We start from the raw sequence: 22,772 nt of genomic DNA on the forward strand, positions 1-22,772 counted from the left end.
AGAGGACAAAAGGAAGGGCCAAGCTGATTGGCCTGGACGGCTGGACCCACCCAACCTGATCGGCTTGGGTCATTCCTTCGCCCATTCGACTTCCCATTTGGACTACGGCCTCTCCAGGGTATAAATACCATTGGCACCCCACGAATACATTTGTAGCAGAAGCCGAGAAACTTGAGGGAAAACCATCTGCAGAGAGCTGAGGGCCGTGCAGTTGTCCGGAGGCTAACTTAGGGTAGGCTTTGGTCGGCGTGATCACCTTCGAGGAAGATCACGCTAGTATTCTGGAGGTAGGATTCACAAGTATGACCTCGGTGGAGATCTTGTGATGAACAATCATTCATGGTGAAGTAATAGATGAGTTCCGATTCAATAGCGATCCATATGCCTCCTTTTATGATTTCTACTGCTATGAGTTTGCTTATTCCAATCTATTAACATAGTAGATTGCATAGGGTGTTCTTGTAGTCATGGTGACTAGAATTGCATGCCTAATCTACATAACAGCTAGACATATGCTTTATGTTCATGCCCTTAGACTGCCTACGTTGATAGGTAGGATCATGACAGGGTCTGACACCGTGTAAGGTGGGGGTTTCCGGGAGTCAGACTGGAGGTGGTTGTTTAAAGATGCTTTGAATGAGAACCATGTTTTGCTTGCCATCTAGCTAGAACTACAACATATGCATAGTCTAGGCTTTGCTGTAGACGAGTTACCTCTTGTTCATATCTACTAATGCTTCTTGTCTATTCACAATCACGTTGCAACATGAATCATGTTTTCCAATGCATAGTTAATTTAGAGCTTGTGACCTTGTTTCCACGGATTGATAAACCTTGGGGAATACTCTGAGGGAAAAGTTACAACTGATCCGTGTGCTTGCGGTTCAAACTTGTGCTAATTGCCTCCAATAGAAGGTGAAGGATATAATCTATTTGTGCACTTTTACATCTACACACTTCCACAAAATCACCTGAATAATCCATAATAAATAAGCATGTTATTTTGGTGCCTTTAATTTCTTAGCACCTTTCCAGTGGATCTTTCCTGGATTAAACTAATACAAGCCTGCTCCAATGACCCTTTACATCAACTCCAACAACCTTGCCATCTTCCTCTCTAAGCTAAAATTTGGTAAGTCTGCTGGAAAATCACGATCCAACATAGTTGCTATCTTGATGGCCATCCTATCTAACTTGCCAAATACTTCCCCACACTTTCCAAACTTGGCAAGTGAGTTTAGCTTGCCAAATGTGCAAAATGGAGAGGCTATTGGAGTGAATGGAGAGTGTAGATTTTTAGAGCGGAAACTAGCTATTGGGATTTGGAGAGTGGGAAATGGATAGTTTGTTGGAATGAGCAACTCAGTAAGGAGAGGAATCTTTTTGCCAATTTGGATAGAGAGTCAAATGGAGCGTCAATAGTGGATATTCTATTGGAGTTGCTCTTAGGGCAAGTACATTGCTACACCTCAGCAGTCTTATAGGTCGTCTCATGCAATGCCACATAGGATTTTTGCTGATGTGGAGGAGAGAGGGTGAGGAGAGAGAATCATGTCGTTGTTTCATGAAACATCCGCCTCATACGCTAGATTTTAGGACTATAAGATAATTACTCCACCATTGTACCAGGCCAGTTTGAAGATGGCACCGTTTGAAGCCTTATATGGCCGGAGATGTCGAACACCTCTGAATTGGTCACAAACTGGAGAAAGACAGATCTATGGTCCTAACTTAGTGGTAGAAGCCGAAGAGTAAGTAAGGGTATTTCAAGCAAATCTGAAGGCTGCCCAATCTCGACAGAAGAGTTATTCCGACAGGCGAAGAAGGCCCCTGCAGTTTGATATTGGTGATCATGTGTATCTTCGAGTCTCCCCGACCAAAGGAGTGCAACGGTTTGGAGTGAAAGGAAAGTTGGCTCCCCGCTACATTGGCCCTTATGAAATTGTGGAGATCTGTGGACCCATTGCTTACCGGATCCAACTCCCAGAACAGCTGTCGGCCATACACAACGTCTTCCATGTGTCTCAACTGAAGAAATGTGTCCAATTCCCAACAGAGATCTTAGAGCAAGAGCAGCTTCAGATAGAGCCAGACCTAACCTACGCCGAGTACCCAGACAGAGTTCTTGACCAAAAAGAGAGGCATACCCGGCGCCAAATGGTCAGAATGTAGAAGATCCTCTGGAGGAACCACACGGAGGATGAAGCAACGTGAGAAACATAAGAGTATTTGAACAAGCACTTCCCAGGTTTTCTGTGTCGTCAGGGAGGTAAGGACTGTACACCCTACTCTTACACCTGAATCTCGGGACGAGATTCTTTTTAAGAGGGGTAGGCTGTGACGACCGACCCCCAAATCTCTCGAGTTCATCTTAATCCGAGCCCCTGATCACCTGTCTTAGCTTTCCAAGCCTAAGTGATCAACCTCCCGACCGGTCCCGACCCCTGAGACCCGACCCCTCTCCGCTGGCATCCAGTTCCGACCCCGCCGACCCCAACTCACCCGCCGGATCTTTCTGAATCATCCCCCAACACCTCCCTTCAGTCTGACCGGTGGACCCACGAGATCTTTTCCCCCAGATCTTCCGCGACAGGCGCACTCGAGTTGCATGCTCGCTTCAGAGTTCCCCCGCCGCGTGGCTCAACTTCTCCGACGTCCGTCGCTCCGCCTCGTCTTCGGCCCACGACCAAATGGATTCTCGCGCCCTCCTCCCCTATAGCAGCCGAAGCCCCTCTGCAACCTTTCTGCAGTACCTCGCTGCCCGCGCCCATCATCACATCCCCAGATCCCGGCCGCAGAGCCCGATGTCGCCCGTCTTTTCCGTCACCTCGCCACAGTCGCGCCGCCTGGTCTTCGCTACCCGACGATTCCTCCTCCGCCAACCCCGACCACGGCAGCGACGGCTCCTTTTCCCGCCCTGTCAGAAGCCGCCCGACAATCTGTTGCTCCGCGCTCGCCCGCGCGCTCGCGGCCGCCTGTCTTCTCACCTGTGTGCCCTCGTTCCTAGTGCCGTTATCCCGGTCACTTCCATCAGCTCCACCGCACGACGACGCCCGCCTCCGCCAAATCTCAACCACCGGCAAACCCGCGCCTGCGCCGCCCTGACGCCAGAGCCCAATGACCGCTGGCGTCATCCCCGAAGTCCTGCTCCACCGCCCTCGTCGCTTAATCGCCGCCCGGGCAGAGCACTCCATTGCTTCTTCCTCGGCCTTCGCGCCGCTCCCCTTCTCACTTCCGCGCCGCTATAAAAGGGAATGTGCGAGCCCCGCCGGAGTCCACTTCGCCAGCGCTGCCCTCCCGCCATTTCTCTTGCTCCCTGTTTGAGCTCCCAGCGCCACCACACTAAGTCCTTGAGGAACTCTCCTCTCCGCTCCGCACCGTTTTCCCCAATCCACCCAGCCACTTGCTCCTCCATGCTGCGTAAGAGCTTACTTGTGATCCACAAGAAGCACCGCCACCGCCGGAGCACTGCCGGACCTCGCCGCTGTTCAACGCCTTAGTCCCTCCGCCCAAGTCTGCTTCTTCCCGACCCCAAGCTTTCCTTGTGAGACGAAGGTAAGCTGCCGACCCCTTGTCCGCCTGGTCCGACCCTTCTGACGTCCGACCTTTGTCCGTCTCACCCGACCCTTGTCCGCTTCGCCCGACCCCTCTTATCCGCCCGAACCCGGTTCCGTCTCGCCCGACCCTGTCTGTTCCGCCGACCCTTTTCCGCCTCGCCCGAGGACTCGGCTGTATTTTTTTTCTTTGAACCGAGGGTGTATGTGTAAAACTTGGGGACCTTTCAGCGTTGAGTCTGAGGACCCCTAGCACACCAAATCCTCTAGTTTAAGGGTCAGATCATAAGTTCTTTTCCTCCAACCCTCACCTCTTGATCTCCATCAACTCCATTGAACTTCCCACTCTCCTGTATCTTGTCGCAAGTTTCTGGGCTCATACTTGCAAGTGTTGCTGTTGAAATAACCGTCTATGCTAACTCTTGCATTGCATTCGTGTAGAGCTGCGTCTCGCCGATGGCTACTACGAGTTGCACCCGGCGCCAGAAGACGACGGTGTAGCTGCGCTCCTGCCTCCAGAAGCCGAAGCCGCCCCAGAAGTCGAGCAGTTCCCTTCCTCTTTGCTTGAAGGCAAGCCCCGGTTGCATGAAATCCCTATGTTTGCCAAACTTGCACATGCCTTCTGCATCTTGCTTGTGCATTTACGTATAGGAGTTGCTTGGAACCCTAGATGCATAACTTAGCTCCCCTGATCTGAACACTAGCTGTTGGACCGAGTAGCTGCTTTGCTTCAATAGGAAGCGGTAAAAGTCGAGTGATTTCCTGTCACTCGCGAGTTGTAGGAGTTGGTTGTCTTCCTCCTGTCACAACTGTAAGGACGATGGACGGGGCAGGGTTTTGGGTAACTCTTTGGTGGTCGGTTGATCGCCCCGTCTGTCTATGAAACTTGCTAAGGCCCGACAGTGGTGGTGTTCGTGACCAAGTGTTTGAAAGTACTAACCTCATACTTAGTATGGGATGAGGAAGCCTAGTACCGGATTGAACCTAGATGTGAGCGGTCGCCCCATTGTTCTTGGAACGGAGTTTCCCCTGCTAGTTATCGCACGTGGTGGCAAGCGTGGTCACAGAACGGCAGAGGCCGGGTCTGTGGAACCTTGCACCAAAGGAAATGGGCCCGACACGGGTTAGGGGATTGATGGGGAAGGCCGACACAGGAAGCGACCTCCGGGTGCGCAGATGTCGTGAGGTTAGGTTCACCATGCATGGTCAAAGAACTCGAATCGATTCGTCTGCCTCTCACAGTTTGAGACTGCTTGATCGCTATGCTACCCTGAGTAAGAAAGAAACATGATGATGACATGGTCTTGATGATGTTCTATATATATACCTTTGGTTGGTTCTATGATTGCTTAGAATAGGTTGCAAAACTTAGACCGGATAATGAACTTAGAACCGGAGCTAAAACTTGAAAATAGGGTTTTACTTAGTGCTTCTTGGCAAACAAACCCCTCAGCTAAAGAGCCTTGCATGTCTAGAAAAGGTGGAGTAGCTTGACTCCTGTCGGTTAAGTCTTGTTGAGCTTAGTAGCTCAGCCTTGTTGTGGCTTTCCTTTTTCAGGTGAAGTTGCTGCTCCCGAGATTTCTTTCGTTGGCACTTGGCCGCCCCAGCTCCCTCCGGGTTGGACGGTCGAGTGGGATCCCTCCTCGGACGGCGAGGAGAGGGATCAGTGATGTCCCGGTTGGCCTCACCAGGGATGTCCGGCCCCGACGTTTTGCTTCCGCTAGTAGTTTACCCTCTGTTGTTTTTCTTTTGAAACCTTGTAAAACTCTGATGATTTGCTTTTCTGGCCGAACTAAATGGTTAAGTTGTTCAACTCGGTGGACTTGTTGTATTCTCTGGAACCACTCACCTTCGTGTGATTTTGCTAACTCGATCCTGTTCATGTGGTTAATCGGATGAAATCCGACGGCACTTCGTGTTAACTTGGCTTAGGCACGGGTGTCGCATGTTAGGCGACTTAACCCTGTTTAACCAAGTGGATCCGAAGTGGATCCGCCACACTGCGGCCCGGGGCACGGCATCAGCATCGGCTGCCTGGCGCGGTACAAGGATCAGAAGGACGTGACGGACATCACCATCAAGGACTGCACGCTCAAGAAGTCCAGCAACGGCCTCCGGATCAAGGCGTACGAGGACGCCGCGTCCGCGCTCACCGCCTCTAAGATCCACTACGAGAACATCAAGATGGAGGACGCCGGGAACCCCATCATCATCGACATGAAGTACTGCCCCAACAAGATCTGCACCAGCAGCGGCGCCTCCAAGGTCACCGTCAAGGATGTCTCCTTCAAGAACATCACCGACACCTCCTCCACCCCCGAGGCCGTCAGCCTGCTCTGCTCCGACAAGATCCCCTGCAGCGGCGTCACCATGGACAACGTCAAGGTTGAGTACAGCGGCACCAACAACAAGACCATGGCCGTCTGCAAGAACACCAAGGTCACCGCCACCGCATCCCTCAAGGAGCTTGCATGCGCATGATGAGCGATGTGATCCCTCCATCCTCCATTGCCATCCATTTCAATCAATTCAATTCCCTGGATGCATGGTAACTAGTAAACTATAAATAGCAGATCGAGCAAATCCGGCCTAGATATTCTTCTGCTTTATTTCTTGCTTGATTCCTCCCTCAGGCAAGAGTCAGGAGACATGGAATAACAATGTTTGCCACACTAACAATGTGTAAAGCACTGATGATCCAGTCATGCCGATCTTTTCTTTTCTGTGTTTTTCGTTTTATTTTCTTTTTGGTAGGCTAGACATAACGCTATGTAAAACTACTGCTTGTGAGTCATCAATGAATGGATGAAACTGCGGCCACATTCTACAAGAAGTTTTTGGCCTATGATTTCCATGTTCTCTTGAGAAATATTCCTTGGAATATTTTTGCTCATGCTGAAAAAAAATCGATGATAATATATATTTCAAACTTGAAGTGTGATCTATGTTTACTATTCCTTTTTTAAATGACACTTTGATAATAATGAAGATAATATATATTTCAAATTTGGGAAACGTAAATTACAAATATAACGGGAAATGAAAAATTACAAAAATGGCGTAAAATGAAAAATTACAAATATGTGAAACGAAAACTCCAAATATGGTTCTCCCTCGGGCTCCTTGACAAAACCGGCCTGGCTATATGATTTTCAAAGAAAATACCACGAGGAATCACATCATATTTTTACATAAGCCGTTAGCAAACATTGAAAAGTTGATAAACCTATCAAGTAGCACGTGGAGGATGAAATTAATGCTATGCACTAATAATATTAGTTGCCCAAATAATGCAACTATTACATGTTTCAATGGAGCAACACATCTACATCTTTTAATTAGGATGGATTTTTTATACAAAAGTACATGGGATGTTCTGTAATAGTAATAGCATATGATAAATACATCCTTGAGATTTTCGCACGTAGCAACGCACGGGCACTTTTACTAGTACAAACAAAACAAGAACAATAAGATCTTGCCACTAAATTTCACCTCACACATACATTGGACTTACAAAACAATACAACTTCTTCAATTTATTTGATCTGAGCAAAAATTAATACATCCTACAAAAAATACAACAAATTAAAAGATATTACACTTAACATAGAATATTGATAAAGAACACTTAAAAAAACAATATTTCAAATACAAAAATGAAACAGACAAATATATTGTTGGGAAATCCCTAAACGTATGGGATTGTTGTGGTGGCTCATGCCAAATACCCTAAAAGGTCGAGGCTATATAAAGTAACGAGTACTTATCATAGATCAAAAGAGAACAAGTTTCATCTACATTATCTCCTATGTGCTAATCTCGGGTGCTATTGAGAAGGGATATGGGTGATCTTCTATGTCTTCCCCATGCCTCATCAGCTGCCAGAGGGAGTGGAACAACAATCACAACTGCACCGTTTGTTAATACATATTCAGCGTGTTCGGCACAGTTAGCTGCAGCTGCGCTGCTGTAGCAGCTGACCAACAGCCAGTGTCCCAATTAGCAGCAGCTACAATGCAAGTGCAGCCAGCTGAAGCGAATAGAGCCATTACATCTTGACTACTTACTTGGTCGGAAAAAAATCGAGTGTTATATATTGAGTTTGAAAGTTACACTGAAATGGTAATTGTAAAAGTTATATTTGTAAACAAACTATAATTCCAATATAAAAATGCATGTGCCAAGTGGATTTAAAAGACATGATTTCTTTTACCTGCCTCACATTCTTATCATCATCCCTAGTGTTCCTCTCAAAAAGTTCCTCTAGAAAAAATAAACTATTAAAAAGTTATCTATGACTAATAGCTAATGATATTAATTTTAATATTACAAATAATGTAGTTATTGAACTGTTCAAAAGTACTATAACTAATGACCAACAGTAATAGTATTAATATTACAATGAAATTATTTAATGTACATTAATTTATTTATTTCATGATAAATATTTATATATTTATTGAAATATTATTCATCTATAGTCTCTAATGATTTTTTAAATATATTTAATTATTGATGAGATATTTGTTCTAAATATGTTTTGAAGAGCTGTCTTTTTTATCTATGTTTTTATACCCTCATACTTTAATCCCTGCTTGTATAATGATTTAATGCTACCTTCCAAATGTATTTCATATTTGATAAACAAATGGTCATGCTATGTCTAAAATAAAGTAAATATCTTAATAAGAAAATGAATTCGAGCTATTCGTTTTGTATTCATATTAAAAAATGTTCATATTCGTATTCGAATTCAAGTTAAAATGTGGTAAAAATGGCTATCATAGACCTATTCCATGTGATTTCGTCCCTAGTTCCGGGGAAGCAAACTCTGTTTATGGAAATATGCACCAACTGAAGATTTGGAATTTGCTTTCACGAGGCCTGGATAAAGCCTGATAGGAACTACAGTGTTGGGGATCACGGAGACCGTTCATCACTTTTGAATGTCGTTGATGGGCGAGCCAAAAGGAGCGGATATCTAGCTAGACTGAAGCTCCAATTCCTGGTGAGGCAGCAAAATAATCCTGGTAGTAATTACCTTCGGGTGGGTCGACAGTGGTGCTAGGACGTAAAAAATGCATATGAGTAGCTTAAAGAGTTTTCTAAAAAATTCTCCTCCAAAACTATGTGCTGGAATTTTTCTAAAATTATTTTCCCTCAAAATCATATAATCCCACAACAGTTCCCTAATACTATCCTCCTCAATATTTCAAAATAAACCACATCAGCAATGATGAGCCCATCATTTGGGCCGGCCTCCTTTCCCCCTCACGTTAACTCCCTCATCCTCACAGTGTCCTCCGGTTGCCCTCCAACACTATGAATATGAGTTGGGTCAAGAATTAGACTAGTTGCTGGGGTTCACGCTCGTTCCACTCGAGGTCATCGCCGCCGGCCAGGGAGTTCCCGCTCACCACCAGTGACCTCTTCCCTCTTCCAGACGCCCTCGGGGTTCCTGCAGCTCGAGCTCTCCTGCATCGAAGTCATGCCGGAGGTCGTGCCCATCTCGCCGATGCCAAAGCCGACGCTGGCCGACCCGGAGGAGGAACTGGAGAATAACGCCGGCGCTGACACCGGGAACGAGAAGAAGTATGAGAAGATCGAGTTCCTGACATGAATCTCGTCGAGGAGAACCAGATCACGGTGTCCGAGTACACCGGGTTGCTGTGTGTGGCCGTGCAGGCGCAGAGCTTCGAGAGCCTGCTGTAACATCAAAGTTTGAAAGTTGTACTGTTTTTGACTTAACTGATGAAACTGAATAAGGAGCTTTTGGAACATTGAATAGCCTACCTTGGTTCAAGATTTAGAACATGTTTACATGTGGATGTTGGACAAGATCATGCAAAATGGGATGTATGATCTATGGTTAACAAATTCCAGTAGCTCTTGTACAAGGAAAAATAGGTTTAGATAATTAATTTGGAACTCAAAGATGGAAGTTTGTACTGCTTCAATGTTGGTTGTTTAACTAATGAAGGGATTCAAAAGTTTTAGTATAAGTTCGATTTTTGTCCAATGTTCAGAGACTTCTATCTCCAAATCCGTTGATTTTTTCAATAATAGCCCTATCTATGGTTTGTAGCTGATTGTACCAGCTTCACCTTTGTTTAAAGGCTAAAGATCATTTGGTGTTTGGATTGGGAAGAAATCATCAAAGAACAGACCCCACTCGTCGGCCGAGCACAAGAGAAGGCGACGCCCAAGGCCCCGGCGCGGAGGTCAGCTCGTCCCGCACAGGAGAGCCCCACGGCGAACTCGCCCGGCACCATGTTGGAGCCTGCGGTGGATAAGCCTGATCAGCGCCAACATCGAGCAGGAGGTGAAGGTCTATGGGATCATGGGAACTAGATCATGGACATGTACATGAAGAGCATGCAGTAGTTCACCGACTCGTTGGCCAAAATGAAGCTCCCCACCTTGGATTTGGACAACGACAGCAGCAAGAAGAGCTGCCACGCCACTGCTGCCGCTGCTGCCGCCAAGATGAAGCTCCCACGAACTAGCGCGCGCCAGAAAAATTGCGCGGGAAAGGATGCTCGGGGGCCAATTGGGGGAGGAGGCGACTGACGAAAATATTCGGGGCGTCGGGGTCTGGATTCGTGTCACCCAATCTGTAGGGAAGATTTAGGGAAGTTGCTGGAGTTCTTTTTTCCCCGTTTTGTCCCTAAAGAAGGTATTAGGGGTAAGATACATGTGCTTTTGGAGTTGCTCTGACCAAACAGCTCAGTGAGTTTATCGGAGATTATATGCAAGGATAACTACTGGAGGGGAGGACTTTACGGAGAAGGAGCTACGAACCCCTCCGCATCACCTCCCTTGAGGCGACGGGAGGAGCCTCCACACCAGCCACCAAACTACCTCCCACCCGTGCAAATCGACGGCCACTACCGCCGGCCGGTGACGTTCGCCCTCTCCCTCCCATCCGTTTCCTTTGGGCACAGCCGTGCCGGATGCTGTCCGGCGGCACTCATCCTCGGGTGGCTAGATCCGGGGTTCCGGTGTTTAGATCTGCTCGGTGGTAGCGTGGCTGGGCTGGTTTGTGCCGTGGCCGGCTGTGCAACCCCTTCTTCCTCCTCACTCAAATCTGTGTGCCCATCCATGGAATTAGTGTCTGCTCAGCTCTATCTTGCTGTTGACAGCTATTACATGCCAAGTTGTAAATCGCAAGCACACAGATTAGTTGTAGCTCTTCCCACAGAGTATTCCCCCAAGGTTTACCAATCAGTGGAACTTATAGCATAGGATCTATTTTAACTAGCATTGTTAGTATGTACTTAATGTTGATGGCGATTCAGATCCAATCTACTAAGCATGTACAGCCAGATAACAGATAGAGTAGAGATAACCAATCTGTAGCAACCTAGACTATGCATATATTGTAGTTCCAAGCATAGATAGCAAACTAACACAGATATGATCCTTGTAAAAGCATCTTTAAATCTACACCTCCAGTTCGGATCCCGAAACCCCCAACCTTACACAAGAAAGATCCTATCACGACCACCTCTATCAGTGCAAGCAGCTTAAGGGCACGATCAAGAGAACATGTCATACTCATCGGTAGATCAGGCATGATAATCCAGTCACCATGACCGCAAGAATATCCTAAGCAATCTATCATTGATTCATAAATTTAAAAGCAAACAAACTCGATAAAGCATAAAACCATCAAAGGAGATATTTAGATCGCTAAGAAATGAACACATCTATTACCTCACCATGAATTATTGTATATTACAAGATTACTATCAGGATCCTACCTCGATCTTGATGACCCCTAGCTCCAGAACTCCAGCGTGATCTCCCTCGCAGGGGATCACGCCTGCAAAGGTTCGCCTATGCTAACCCTCAAAAACTGCACAGCCCTCGGCTCTCCAGAGAGGTGTCCCTCAAGCTCCTTCTGCTTCTCTACTGCTTCACATCGAGTACATCATCTTGGATATGGGGCTCAGTGGTTTTCAGGCTATTTATAGTCCAGAGAGCGCGTGGCAAAAATTAGAAGGCGAGGGGGCGAAGGCAATCCCCAGGCCGATCGGCCTGGGAGGTTCCAGGCTGATTGGTCTGGGCCTTCCTTTTAGCCCCTCGTGTCCTGCTTCATCTCCAAGTCTTCTTAAATGCTCATGAGTCTTATTTTCACTTGCATGTAGGCCTGGCACGTCGGTAGCTTCGAGGTAAGATTGATCTTCAATAACTTTCCAAATCTCCGCTTGATTTTCTTTGATTCCTCCTTGATCCCGAAGACATCATTACCATATCTTCACAAACTTAGCCCTTAAGTCATCTCAGAGGATTGCTCGTCAAAGATGGGCGTCAGGGGGCACCAGAAGACCCTAGGCCGATCGGACTAGGCTCCTCTAGGTCGACCGTCCTAAGCCCTTCCTTGGCCCGTTGGCCTTCGTCTTCGTCTAGTTCGATGCTTGTTCAATGCTTTATCCAAAACATACGCTTTTAGGTCCAATTCCCTGCAAAAACAAAACATCCTCCAAAATATGTTGCACATGTGAAAATGAACGGTTTATTAGATGTAATCAATTGTTTAGGTATTAAATTCATGTCATTAATGAAGATAAACAGGTGTAAAAGTGTGTTAATAATGAGCATCAACAATCCCTCATGCTTAAACCATGCTCGTCCTCGAGTAAGTCTTCAATAGAAATCAGCGTTGCCTTTTGGTGTTCAATCCTGTACTTGATCACACACAATAAAACATAATGCTCTCATAGGATTTTTTCAATTAATATTCAAGTTGCAACCAACCTTCTCTAATATGGAGGGTAGATATCGTTTAAGCACATCTCACAATAAATTTATTCTTTTGCTCTTAATTTTAAAAAAAATCTCAGAAGATTTTCAATAAAACTTTTTCAAATAGAAAATGAACCGAGATCAACAATTTAAACTTCCTTGCATTTGCTCATGTTCTCTCAGCTCATCAAGTCTTTCAAACCTATGCTAGAACTTCTCCAATCTGTCACCACTCATAAAATATGTCTAAGGCTTTATCTGGATCTTTGGGAAGGTTAATCCAAGGAAAAATATTATAATCAGGATATTATGAAAACAGGAATGACTTGTGATGGATCTTACTGAGACTTTTCAAAAAGATTATGGAAAATAGTTGCTTATGGAGAGGGAGAGAATGAACACACACATTTAGATAGTGGAAATATGCAAGGGAAAAGAGTGATCGCGAGATACAGATAAAGTTCTCATAATCGGATTGCACATGATTAGAAAAATGAGTATGTAATAATCCTTAATCTTGAGAGAACTTGTGATCTGTATGAAGCTCAAAGAACTGAGGAGTACTTTTATTTCTCTTTTTTCTCATTTCTTTCTTTCTTTTTCTTTTTCTTTCATTTTTCCTTTCTTTTTTCTCATTTCTTTCTTTCCTTTTCTTTTTCTTTCATTTTTTCTTTCTTTTTCCACAATATATTTTTTATTTTTGCTCCTCAGAACTCTTTGCAACATATTACTTACTCAGCAGTAGTCAGAGATAATGTGATGACTTCCCCATGCTTAGACTACTTACTCAGCAGTAGTCACAGATGATGCGATGACTTCCCCATGCTTAGACGATGCTCGTCCTCGACCATGAAAAGGAAGAAGGAAAAATTGCTAATGTAAGTATCAAAATCTTCGATCTTCTGGAAAAAATTATTTAATTCCTCAAGGGGGATTTCCAAGCCAAATTTCGGAGGCAACAGATGGGGAAACACCCTAGGCCAATTATCCTGAGGGTGGCAACGCCGATCGGCCTAGCCCCCTTTAGCCTCTGTTTCCTTCGCTTTTTATTCCACGCACCGGTGGTTGCCTCCAGATCTTGATTTTCTTGAATAAGCACTAAATAATCTTCTGAATCTTCATCGTAATATTTTCCATACTCATATTGGGTTGTGGTCAAGGAGGTAGTCACAAAAATTATATATATGGGTTTAGGTTTGGATGCCCAGCGAGGTTTGCGAGATTCCCGATGTGGAAATTCACAATGCATGGATAGAAAGACTAGCAATAAAACGTTACACAAAAAGGAATGATCAGCTTCTAAGTCTCATACCACAGAAGTAGATCTTGAATCAATTCACCCAAAAATAAATTTTGCAATCTACACCTCATAAATATTTGGCTTTGAATGGGTAGAGCAATTGCAAGAAGTATTATTGACAAGGTTAGCTTGAGTTGTAACCAAAAATAAAAGAGCCTTTGATCCATTTAAAATAGAGAGCAATAAATAAATATATGGATCCAAATTATCATAACTCCACAAAAAGATAAGTTGGTGTTTTGTCAATTTCAATTCGTGTTAAAGAGAGCATTAGTTCAATGGTGCAATAAACAAGTATGGAAATTAAACAAAGCGGCAACAATCATCATCTTTTATCATGACAAGAACTTAAACCATCACGATTAATCAGATATCATTAGGTTCAGGTGAAGCATATTTTATTTAAGCATGACATGGTGAATAAACACACAAAATAAAAAGAAAATTAAAAAGAAAAGTAAAATAGAAAATACTACGCACACCCAACACACATGCTGAAATAAATAAAGAAAAGAAAAGAAAACTCAAACCAAACGTGTGCGTATTTATTTGATCCCTTGGGTCTTTAATCTAGGTCATCTTGCGGAAGGTCATAATGTGGTTGTCCTTGCTGCTGGTGGTCGTGATATCCCTGCTCGTAATACTGCTGTGCGCCACCTTGGTACTGGTCCGGAGGAACGATTCCTATTGTTCCAAAATGATAATTGATGCTCATGCTTCCATCTTCGATCCTCTCGGCAGCTTGTCTCATAGTATCTGCATCTTCTAAGTTCCTTTGTATGTACGTGCCTATGGTGCACGCACTTCTCTGTGGCTGTGGCAGGTGGTTGAACTGAGCAGACAATGGAGCATATGATGGGGGTCCCTAAAAAGGTAGTGGCATGTAACCATGAAAAACATAAGGAGGTGGCGGTGGTGGCTGCGTTGGCTGTTGAAAGTGTGGTACAAATGGGCCTTGTGCCCATGCTTCTACCAACGCCTCCGGCCATTGCTCTTGCTGCCATCCTTTGAGAACTCCCTCATAGCTAGGTGCATTTTGAAACTTCGTCTGCCAGTAGCTTGAGCTGGGTTGTGGCGGCGGTACTTTTGGAGCTACTTGCGAGGATGAGCCTTCTTCGATTTTTTTGCCCTATATTGTCTTTCTTTGCTAGGAATAATACTCCCTCTTCTAGCCAATCGGTTTTGCCCACATGATAAATTCCAAGTCTTCTGTTGGGAAGTTTAAAATTAGTGACCCCAATTGTATAGCCATTTTCTTCATCACCACCAATTAAATTTGCATTCTTCATGGTCTTGGCGTCAACGCTTCCAGCTTTTATAACCCATGCAGGGAGCCTTTCAATATCTGGCTTTAAGCATGCTGCTATCATAGTGAGATAACAACCTGACCCAACTACTCTAGTTCTAGACATAGCTTCAACGAGCCATCTTCTAATCATCATGTAGGAGGGGTCAATGACTTGCTTCTTCACAACTGTGCAATAAAGCCAGTTCATCTCTGGTTCAGTAATTTTCATCTTTTTCATCCTCCTAGAGACACGATGACACATCCAAAAATGAAATATTTGCAGGATGGGATTGCAAATATTTTTCCTTTACCGATTATCTTCTTTGGAAATTTTCTTCCAAAATTCTTTCAACTCTTCTTCTTCTACTTCATCGATTTCTGAGGTCTATGGATTGAAACCCAGAGTATCAGTGGTGCCACCATATGTTATGATTTTCTCTTCATCTCTTATTCTGAAGGATAAACATGGAATTTGCTCGGTCCCTTCCTCGTTCCACCTCATGACTTGCTTCATAGTCATGAACATTTCAACAGCCACATCTTTTTGCACACTGACTAGACCGTTGAGAGCAAACTTCATCCAACCAATATTGCTCAAAAGCTTGTAAATATCATTGTGAAAACCAATCTTCTAAAGAAAGTCGTTGTTGAAATCATGGTTGGCAACAAGTCTTCCTTCAATATTCTTTAGCCTTTCATCTTCTTCCTTACTCTTTATAGCGAAGCCGTATATCGACTTCTTCTCGATGTACCCACTCTGAGAGTGAGTTACTCTCCTTGAAGGTTGTGGCACGACTTCGGGAATTCCACGCAGTGCGTCGAACCGCAGGGAAGAGCTTCTCGTGTTCATTCCGCCAAGCAGCATGCAGTCACTGCGTGGCGCCTACATGTCAACATCGCCGCCTTGCGGTGACTCGGAGACCGAGTACCACCACGAAGCACTTGACATAGACGAAGCTTCGGCCGACGATCACGACTTCTTTGACCTTCCGAAATGCCTTCCAAAGCTCTTCATCTCTGCACACTTCAAAGGAAACACTTCGCTGGGATTTCTTGCCATCAAGGAATTGCACAAGAGCAAAAACTAGCAAGAGGTGCTTGCTAAAATTTTTGTTTGCTGGAATTTTGTGTATGAGTGGAGTTTCGAAATTTTCAAAGACTATCTAGAGGTGTTCTTGGTGGAAAATATGATGAACAAATATGAGAGTGACTTACCAACCAAAGGGAGGCACGGGAGGACTTAAAAAGACCTCAGGCCAATCGGCCTGAGGCGCACCAGGCTGATCGGCCTGGTGTCTTTCCTCCTTCTTTGCGTGTATTCTTTCTTCACATGCATCTTGGACAATAATTGTACTAAAATTTTAGCACCTCACATGAAAGGGACCGCCAAAATGCTCTCCACCACTCCTTTGTGTTGTCTCTTTGGTGAAAATCATACACCTATGTGTTATAGCTTTGTTATTTTATCAATTTCACTCAATGCCTTGTCCTTTGAGCTGCAACAAACAAGTATGCCCTTCTTGACTCTTTATGAACGTCCTTCCCAGGATGAGCGGGGATTTAGCTCCTTCTCCGATCTCAAGTATCACGAAGTCAACAGGGACAAAGTGATTCCCGATCTTCACAGGTACATCTTCAGCAATGCTTTCAGGATAGCGAACGGTGTTGTCCGCCAACTCCACGCACATAGAAGTTGGTTCCAGCTCCAGCAGGCGTAGCTTCTTGAACACAGCTTTAGGCATGACGCTCACACTTGTGCCAAGATCACATAATGACCTTTTGACCATCAGCGCTCCAATTGAAAATGGGATGGTTGGAGATCCAGGATCTCTTTTCTTCTTAGGAGCTTGATTAGTGATCGCAGCACTACACTCTTCTGTCATGTTAATGTGATCTGTAGTGAACTGCGGGATCTCTCGCTTGTTCGTCAGGATATCCTTGAAGTAGCGAGCATAGGTTGGATCTTGTAGAGCGTCCAGTATTGGCATATTGATGTTTAACCTGCGCACAACTTCAATAAATTTTTCAAATTGTTCGTCAGTTTTACCTAGACTATGGCATGATTTTTCTGGTAGAATCTTTGTGTCATCTTGATCAACCATCTCAAACTCTGGCTCTTCTGTCTCAATCTCCGGAGCTGGGGTAGGTATCTTCTCCTTTGAAGTCATCTAAACTTTAGTAGCTAGTTTAAGCTTCCTAGCTCCCGCCGGACATTCTGGATCTTCTGTTTCCTTCCCTGAGCGAGTTTGAATAGCTTTAGCTATCTCTGGATTCATCGGTTGTCCTGGCAACTTCCCTTGATTGCTTGTTAAATGCCCAGCTAACCGTGTAACTTGAGTCTCCAGCATCTTCATCATGTTCATCACTTGGTGGTTCAAACACCCGACCTCCGTCACCTTGCTATCTATATTTTCTAGAATCTTGTCCATAGCCTTGAACTTAGTGACAGTGTTGATCTTGCCTTGCTCCTCCATAAACTCCTTTAGCTGAATGTGTAGAGGCATTGTGTTCTAGATGGATGAGCTTGCATTGAATTGAGGTCTATTATATCCATACCGATAGTTGGATGGTGGAAACCACTGTCCCTTCTTCATGTAGTCTACCAATTCCTCTGGACAGTTCTTCCTGACACGACCATAGCCTCCACACTCTTCACATGTTAATCTTGCTTCTGCTGCTTTCAGGTCTATATCTTAAGCTTCCTTTATCTCTATCTTCTCCAATCTCCTCATCAGCGAGTTGATCTTTCCTTTGAGTAATTGATCACACTCCACCTGCAACACTTCTTGCGTATTCCTAATAGGTTGAGCTGGGAATAGGCACCTAGATGATGCCCATACATTGTTGTCCACAGCCTTCTTGAATAACTTGAAAGCTTGAGTTGGGGTGATTTCGATGATTGATCCTCCAGCCGATGCATCGATGATTGCCCTTGATGCTGGTGTTAGCCCTTGATAGAACTTTTAGACTAGATCCTCCTTCGGAAACTTATGATGTGAAACTGCATGGATGTAGTCATTGAAGCGCTCATGAGCTTCAACAATCGTCTCGGAAGTATATTGAGCAAAAGTAGCTATCCTACTTCTGAGATTTTGAGTCTTGGCTGGCAAATAGTGTTCAGTTAAGAAAGCCTTCATCAACTCATCCTAATTCTGAATTGTTGCCACCGGTAGAGAGTAAAATCATTAAAGCACTCTTTCAACTAGAGAGTAAGGAAACAACCTTGCCCTTAGTTGATTATGAATAACTCCATCCACGTCGAAGGTGTTGCATAGCTGCGTAAACGCTTATAGATGAAGAATATCATCTTCCTTGCCAGTGAAAGGTGAACTCTGCACCATCCTATCCCAAACGGTCGGGCGACGCTACCCAATTCATGGATAGGTAAGTCATTGATGTTCGGGATGCAAAGTTCCCCGATAGTAGGCTCTCCCTCTTGTTGTTGATCTCCCATTGCAGGTGCTTCCGGTATTTCTGGAGCAACTGTCACTCCTCCTGGACTTGCTAGTGATGTCAATTTTGGAGTAGATGATGATGATGATGATGACGATATTTTTGACACTTCCAATTCTTCCTTAGCAGCTGAAGCTTCGATCTCCAGCTTTCTTGCTTGTGCTAAACGTCTTCCGTGCCCGTAAAGCTTTTCTGAGTCATCCACAAATTTTTTTTGATTTGTTGGAGAGCTAGCCGTCCATCTCCTGTTAGTGTTAGTGAAATCAAACACATATATACAAGAAATAGATCTGAAATTTTGATTGAGATTGCACAAAAATAAAAAGATTAAAAAGAAAAGACTAAAAAATCATGAACAAAAAGTTATATCTACAGATGCATAGTTTAACTAGAACTTGACTATTAGTTCACCGATAACGGCGCTAGAAAAGCTTGTTGACGGCTATTAGCATGCTAAGTTGTGAACCGCAAGCGTACGTATCAGTTGTAGCTCTTCCCTTAGAGTATTCCCCCCAAGGTTTATCAATCCGTGGAACTTATAGCAAAAATCTATTACAACTAGCATTGTTAGTATTAACTTAATGTTTATGAGAGATTCAGATCCAATCTACTAAGCATTTATAGACAAATAACAGATAAAGCAAAGATAACCAATCTAGAGCAACCTAGACTATGCATATATTGTAATTCTGAGCATAAATAGCAAAGCAATATAGATATGATCCTAGTAAAAGTATCTTTAAATCTACACCTCCGGTCCAGATCCCGAAACCCCCCACCTTACACAAGAAAGATTCTATCACGATCACCTCTATCAGCGCAAGTAGGTTAGTGGCATGATCAAGATAATGTGTCATACTCATTGGTAGATTAGTCATGCAAATCTAGTCACCACGACCACAAAAACACCCTAGGCAATCTATCATCGATTCATAGATTGAAAGGCAAGCAAACCCGATGAAGCATAAAACCATCAAAGGAGATACTTAGATCGCTAAGAATATGAACGCATCTATTACTTCACCATGAATGATTGTATATAACAAGATCACCACCGGGATTCTACCTTGATCTTAATGACTCCTAGCTTCAGAACTCCAGCGTGATCTTCCTCGTAGGGTGATCACGCCGGCAGAGGTTTGCCTACGCTAACCCCCGACAACTGCATGGCCCTCGGTTCTCCGGAGAGGTGTTCCTCAAGCTCCTTTTGGTTCTCTACTGCTTCACATTGAGTACATCATCTTCGATATGGGGCTCGATGGATTTTTTGGGGTATTTATAGTCCAGAGAGCATGCGGCAAAAATTGAAAGGCGAGGTGGCAAAGGAAATCCCCAGGCCAATCGGCCTAGGCCTTCCTTTTGCCCTCTCGCGTCCTGCTTCATCTCCAAGTCTCCTCAGGTGCTATGGAATCTTCTTTTCACTTGCATGTGGGCCTGGCACATCGGTAGATTTGGGATGAGATTAATCTTCAATGACTTTCCAAATCTCCGCTTAATCTTCTCCAATTCCTTTTTGATCCTAAGCTGGTCCTTGCCATATCTTCATAAACTTAGCCCCTAAGTAATGTTGGAGGGTTGGTTGCCAAAGATGGGCACCAGGGGGTGCTAGAAGATGCCAGGCCGATCGGCTTGGGCTCCTCTAGGCCGATCCGCCTAGCCCCTTCCTGGGCCCGTTGACCTTTGTCTTCGTTTGGTTCGACGCTCGTTCAGTGCTTTATCCAAAAATATGATTTTAAGCCCAACTTCCTAAGAAACACAACATGCTCCAAAATACGTTGCATATGTGAAAATGACTGGTTTATTAGGTGTAATCAATAGTTTAGGTATTACATTCATGTCATTATTGAAGATAAACAAGGGTAAAAGTGTATCAATAACGAGTGTCAATAATCCCCTCATGCTTAAACCTTGCTCGTCCTCGAGTAAGTCTTCAATAGAAATCAGCATTGCCTTTCGGTGTTCAATCCTGCACTTGATCACACACAAGAAAACATAATGCTCTCGTAAGATTTTTCAATTAATATTCAAGTTGTAACCAGCCTTTTCTAATATGGAGGGTAGATATATCTTTTAAGCACATCCCACAATAAATTTATTCTTATGCTCTCAATTTTAAACAAACCTCAAAAGATTTTCAATAAAACTTTTTCAAAAAGAAACTGAACCGAGATCAACAATTTAAACTTCATTGCAATTGTTCATGTTCTCTTAGCTCATCAAGTCTATCAAGCCTATGCTAGAAAATCTGCAACCTATCATCACTCAAAAATATGTGTAAGGATTTATCTGGATATTTGGGAAAGTTAGTCCTAGCAAAAATATTATAATCAGGATATTATCAAAACAAGAAAGACTTCTGATGGATCTTACTGAGACTTGCCAAAAAGATCATGGAAAATAATTGCTTATGGAGAGGGAGAGAATGAACACACACATTTAGATAGTGGATATGTGCAAGGACAAAGAGTGATCGTGAGGCACAAATGAAATCCTCGTAATCGGATTGCACATGGTTGGCATAATGAGTATGGAATAATCTTTAATCTTGAAAGCACTTGAAATTTCTATGAAGCTCAAAGAATTGAGGAGTACTTTATTTCTCTTTTTCCTTTTCTCATTTTTTTCTTCTTTCTTTTTCCTTTTTCTTTCATTCTTTCTTTCTTTTTCCACAATATACTTTTTTCTTTTTCTCCTCAGAACTTTTTGCAACATATTACTTACTCAGTAGTAGTCAGAGATAATGTGATGACTCTCCAGCCATGCTTAGACGATGCTCGTCCTCGAGCATGAAAAGGAAGAAAGAAAACTGCTGATGTAAGTACCAAAATCTTTGTTATTTTATTCCTTTGGAGGGACGCCCACGCCAAATTTCAAGGGCAATAGAGGGGGAAACACCCCAGGCCGATCGGCCTGGCCCCTTTTCACCCATGTTTCCTCCATTTTTTATTCCACACACGGGTGGGCAACGGATATGCTGGAGCAGGACCTTCGCATAAGTTCCAGGTCCGGTTGGCACGGGCTGACTGTGAGAGGGTCAGAGACCCTGGGGCAAAGGCCCTGTTTATTTGCTTTGTGCACACTTTCCCAAGATGATATCCGCGTAGCGGATGATAATAACCCCTGTCTAGACCTCAGTGTATCCGTGGATGGACCTAAGGGATACTGTCTAGAGATAAACACTGGCGAGTACGAGTCTCGTAGGTCAGTACCGCCTAAAGCTAAGGTACGGGCTGATCGAACGTATGGGTAAAGTGTACAAACTCTGCAAAGTCATTAATCTATTTGGATAGCCGAAGCTCACGATCACGAGCTCACAAAGTTAAAGCTCGCGTTGATTAGCAAACATATAATTTGTGTGCTGGTGACATAGGGTTGAGGCTCTAAGAGAGCTATTTCAGAATGAGGCGTAAGCCGGCTCAGGAGGACCCTGACGGTCTCCGGTGCTCCTTAAAATATGAGAACCGGTACGGGAGGTAACATTCCCCTCCAGGACCAACAACTTCATAAAAAGTGCTTTCTTTTTTTTCCTTTTCCAAAATTCACCTCAACTTGCATAAAATGAGTTTCTCGATAAAATCGAACCTCGTATCCCTTTCCTTGATCATCCCTGCATTTTATATAATTTCAACGCTAGGATTTGTTGAGTAACAACTATAAGTGTACTCAGACTTGGTTTCAGTGTGCAGGGTTAGGACTACTGATGCTATAGGATGAGTGACTGCACCCCTATTCGCTACGTAAAGGTGAATTTTTTTATGCATTGTTTAACTATTATGAGGACTATATCAGCTATAGGTAATCAGCGGGATCTCCGATCCCTACGCTTACTTTGCAAAAATAAGATTCTTGGAAGTTATTATTGAGCACAAAAAGGATGTGACTCATGGAGTCGTGGTGATCAAAATTCTTTCTAGACATCAATATTTATCTCTAGTATAATTTAATATATCTAACATCAGTACACAACGTATCACATTTTATATGAAGTTTGTGAGAAAAAGAGACATTTCCAGCAAAATTTCAACGAATCTATAGCTATTATTAAAGCAAGCAAAATCTCTACCAGGATTTTTCGTACGTCGCCCTAATTTTTCAAAAAAAACCTAATGTTTTGTGAAATGAACCCGCAGTCCAAATGCTGAACAGATGAGGGGCTCGGGTGGAAAAAAGGAGGGAAGGGAGAGGGTTAACCGAAACAACGCTTCTCCCACGCATCGCTCGCTCGCTCGCCAAATCAGTCACCCCTCCGTCCGCCTCTATCGGATCCGCACCCCCGCCACCCGTGAACTCGTCAATGGCCACCGGAGGAGGAGGAGGAGGAGAAGGAGGGCGCGATGGCCGACGGCGCGGATCCTGACGCCGACGCGCTCAGGGGGTTCGCGCTGGGTGGACGGCAGCGAGGTCGACTCGTCTGAGTCCACGTTGT

General features: G+C 44.1%; 2 protein-coding genes across 2 annotated transcripts; one reads left to right on the forward strand and one right to left on the reverse strand.

The window, feature by feature from the left end:
- Positions 1-1,074: 1,074 nt before the first annotated feature.
- LOC117853657 (exopolygalacturonase) lies at positions 1,075-6,035 on the forward strand. Its single transcript, XM_034735959.2, has 2 exons — positions 1,075-1,132; positions 5,542-6,035. The coding sequence occupies exons 1-2, from the start codon at positions 1,075-1,077 to the stop codon at positions 6,033-6,035; spliced, it is 552 nt and encodes a 183-aa protein (XP_034591850.1).
- A 10,330-nt stretch (positions 6,036-16,365) lies between these two features.
- On the reverse strand, positions 16,366-17,061 carry LOC140222657 (uncharacterized). The gene has a single exon (XM_072293484.1). It carries the CDS (start codon positions 17,059-17,061, stop codon positions 16,366-16,368), a length of 696 nt encoding a protein of 231 aa, XP_072149585.1.
- Positions 17,062-22,772: the final 5,711 nt, after the last annotated feature.

This window comes from Setaria viridis, chromosome 4, assembly GCF_005286985.2.
Source record: "Setaria viridis chromosome 4, Setaria_viridis_v4.0, whole genome shotgun sequence".
Lineage (NCBI taxonomy): Eukaryota > Viridiplantae > Streptophyta > Magnoliopsida > Poales > Poaceae > Setaria > Setaria viridis.

Bases quoted from the DNA above. Each gene is read 5' to 3' on its own strand.
- LOC117853657 (XM_034735959.2), top strand. From the start codon at position 1,075: ATGACCCTTTACATCAACTCCAACAACCTTGCCATCTTCCTCTCTAAG. The intron at 1,133-5,541 runs GTAAGTCTGCTG...GTGGATCCGAAG, and splicing joins CCTCTCTAAGCTAAAATTTG to TGGATCCGCCACACTGCGGC.
- LOC140222657 (XM_072293484.1), bottom strand. From the start codon at position 17,061: ATGACTTCAAAGGAGAAGATACCTACCCCAGCTCCGGAGATTGAGACA.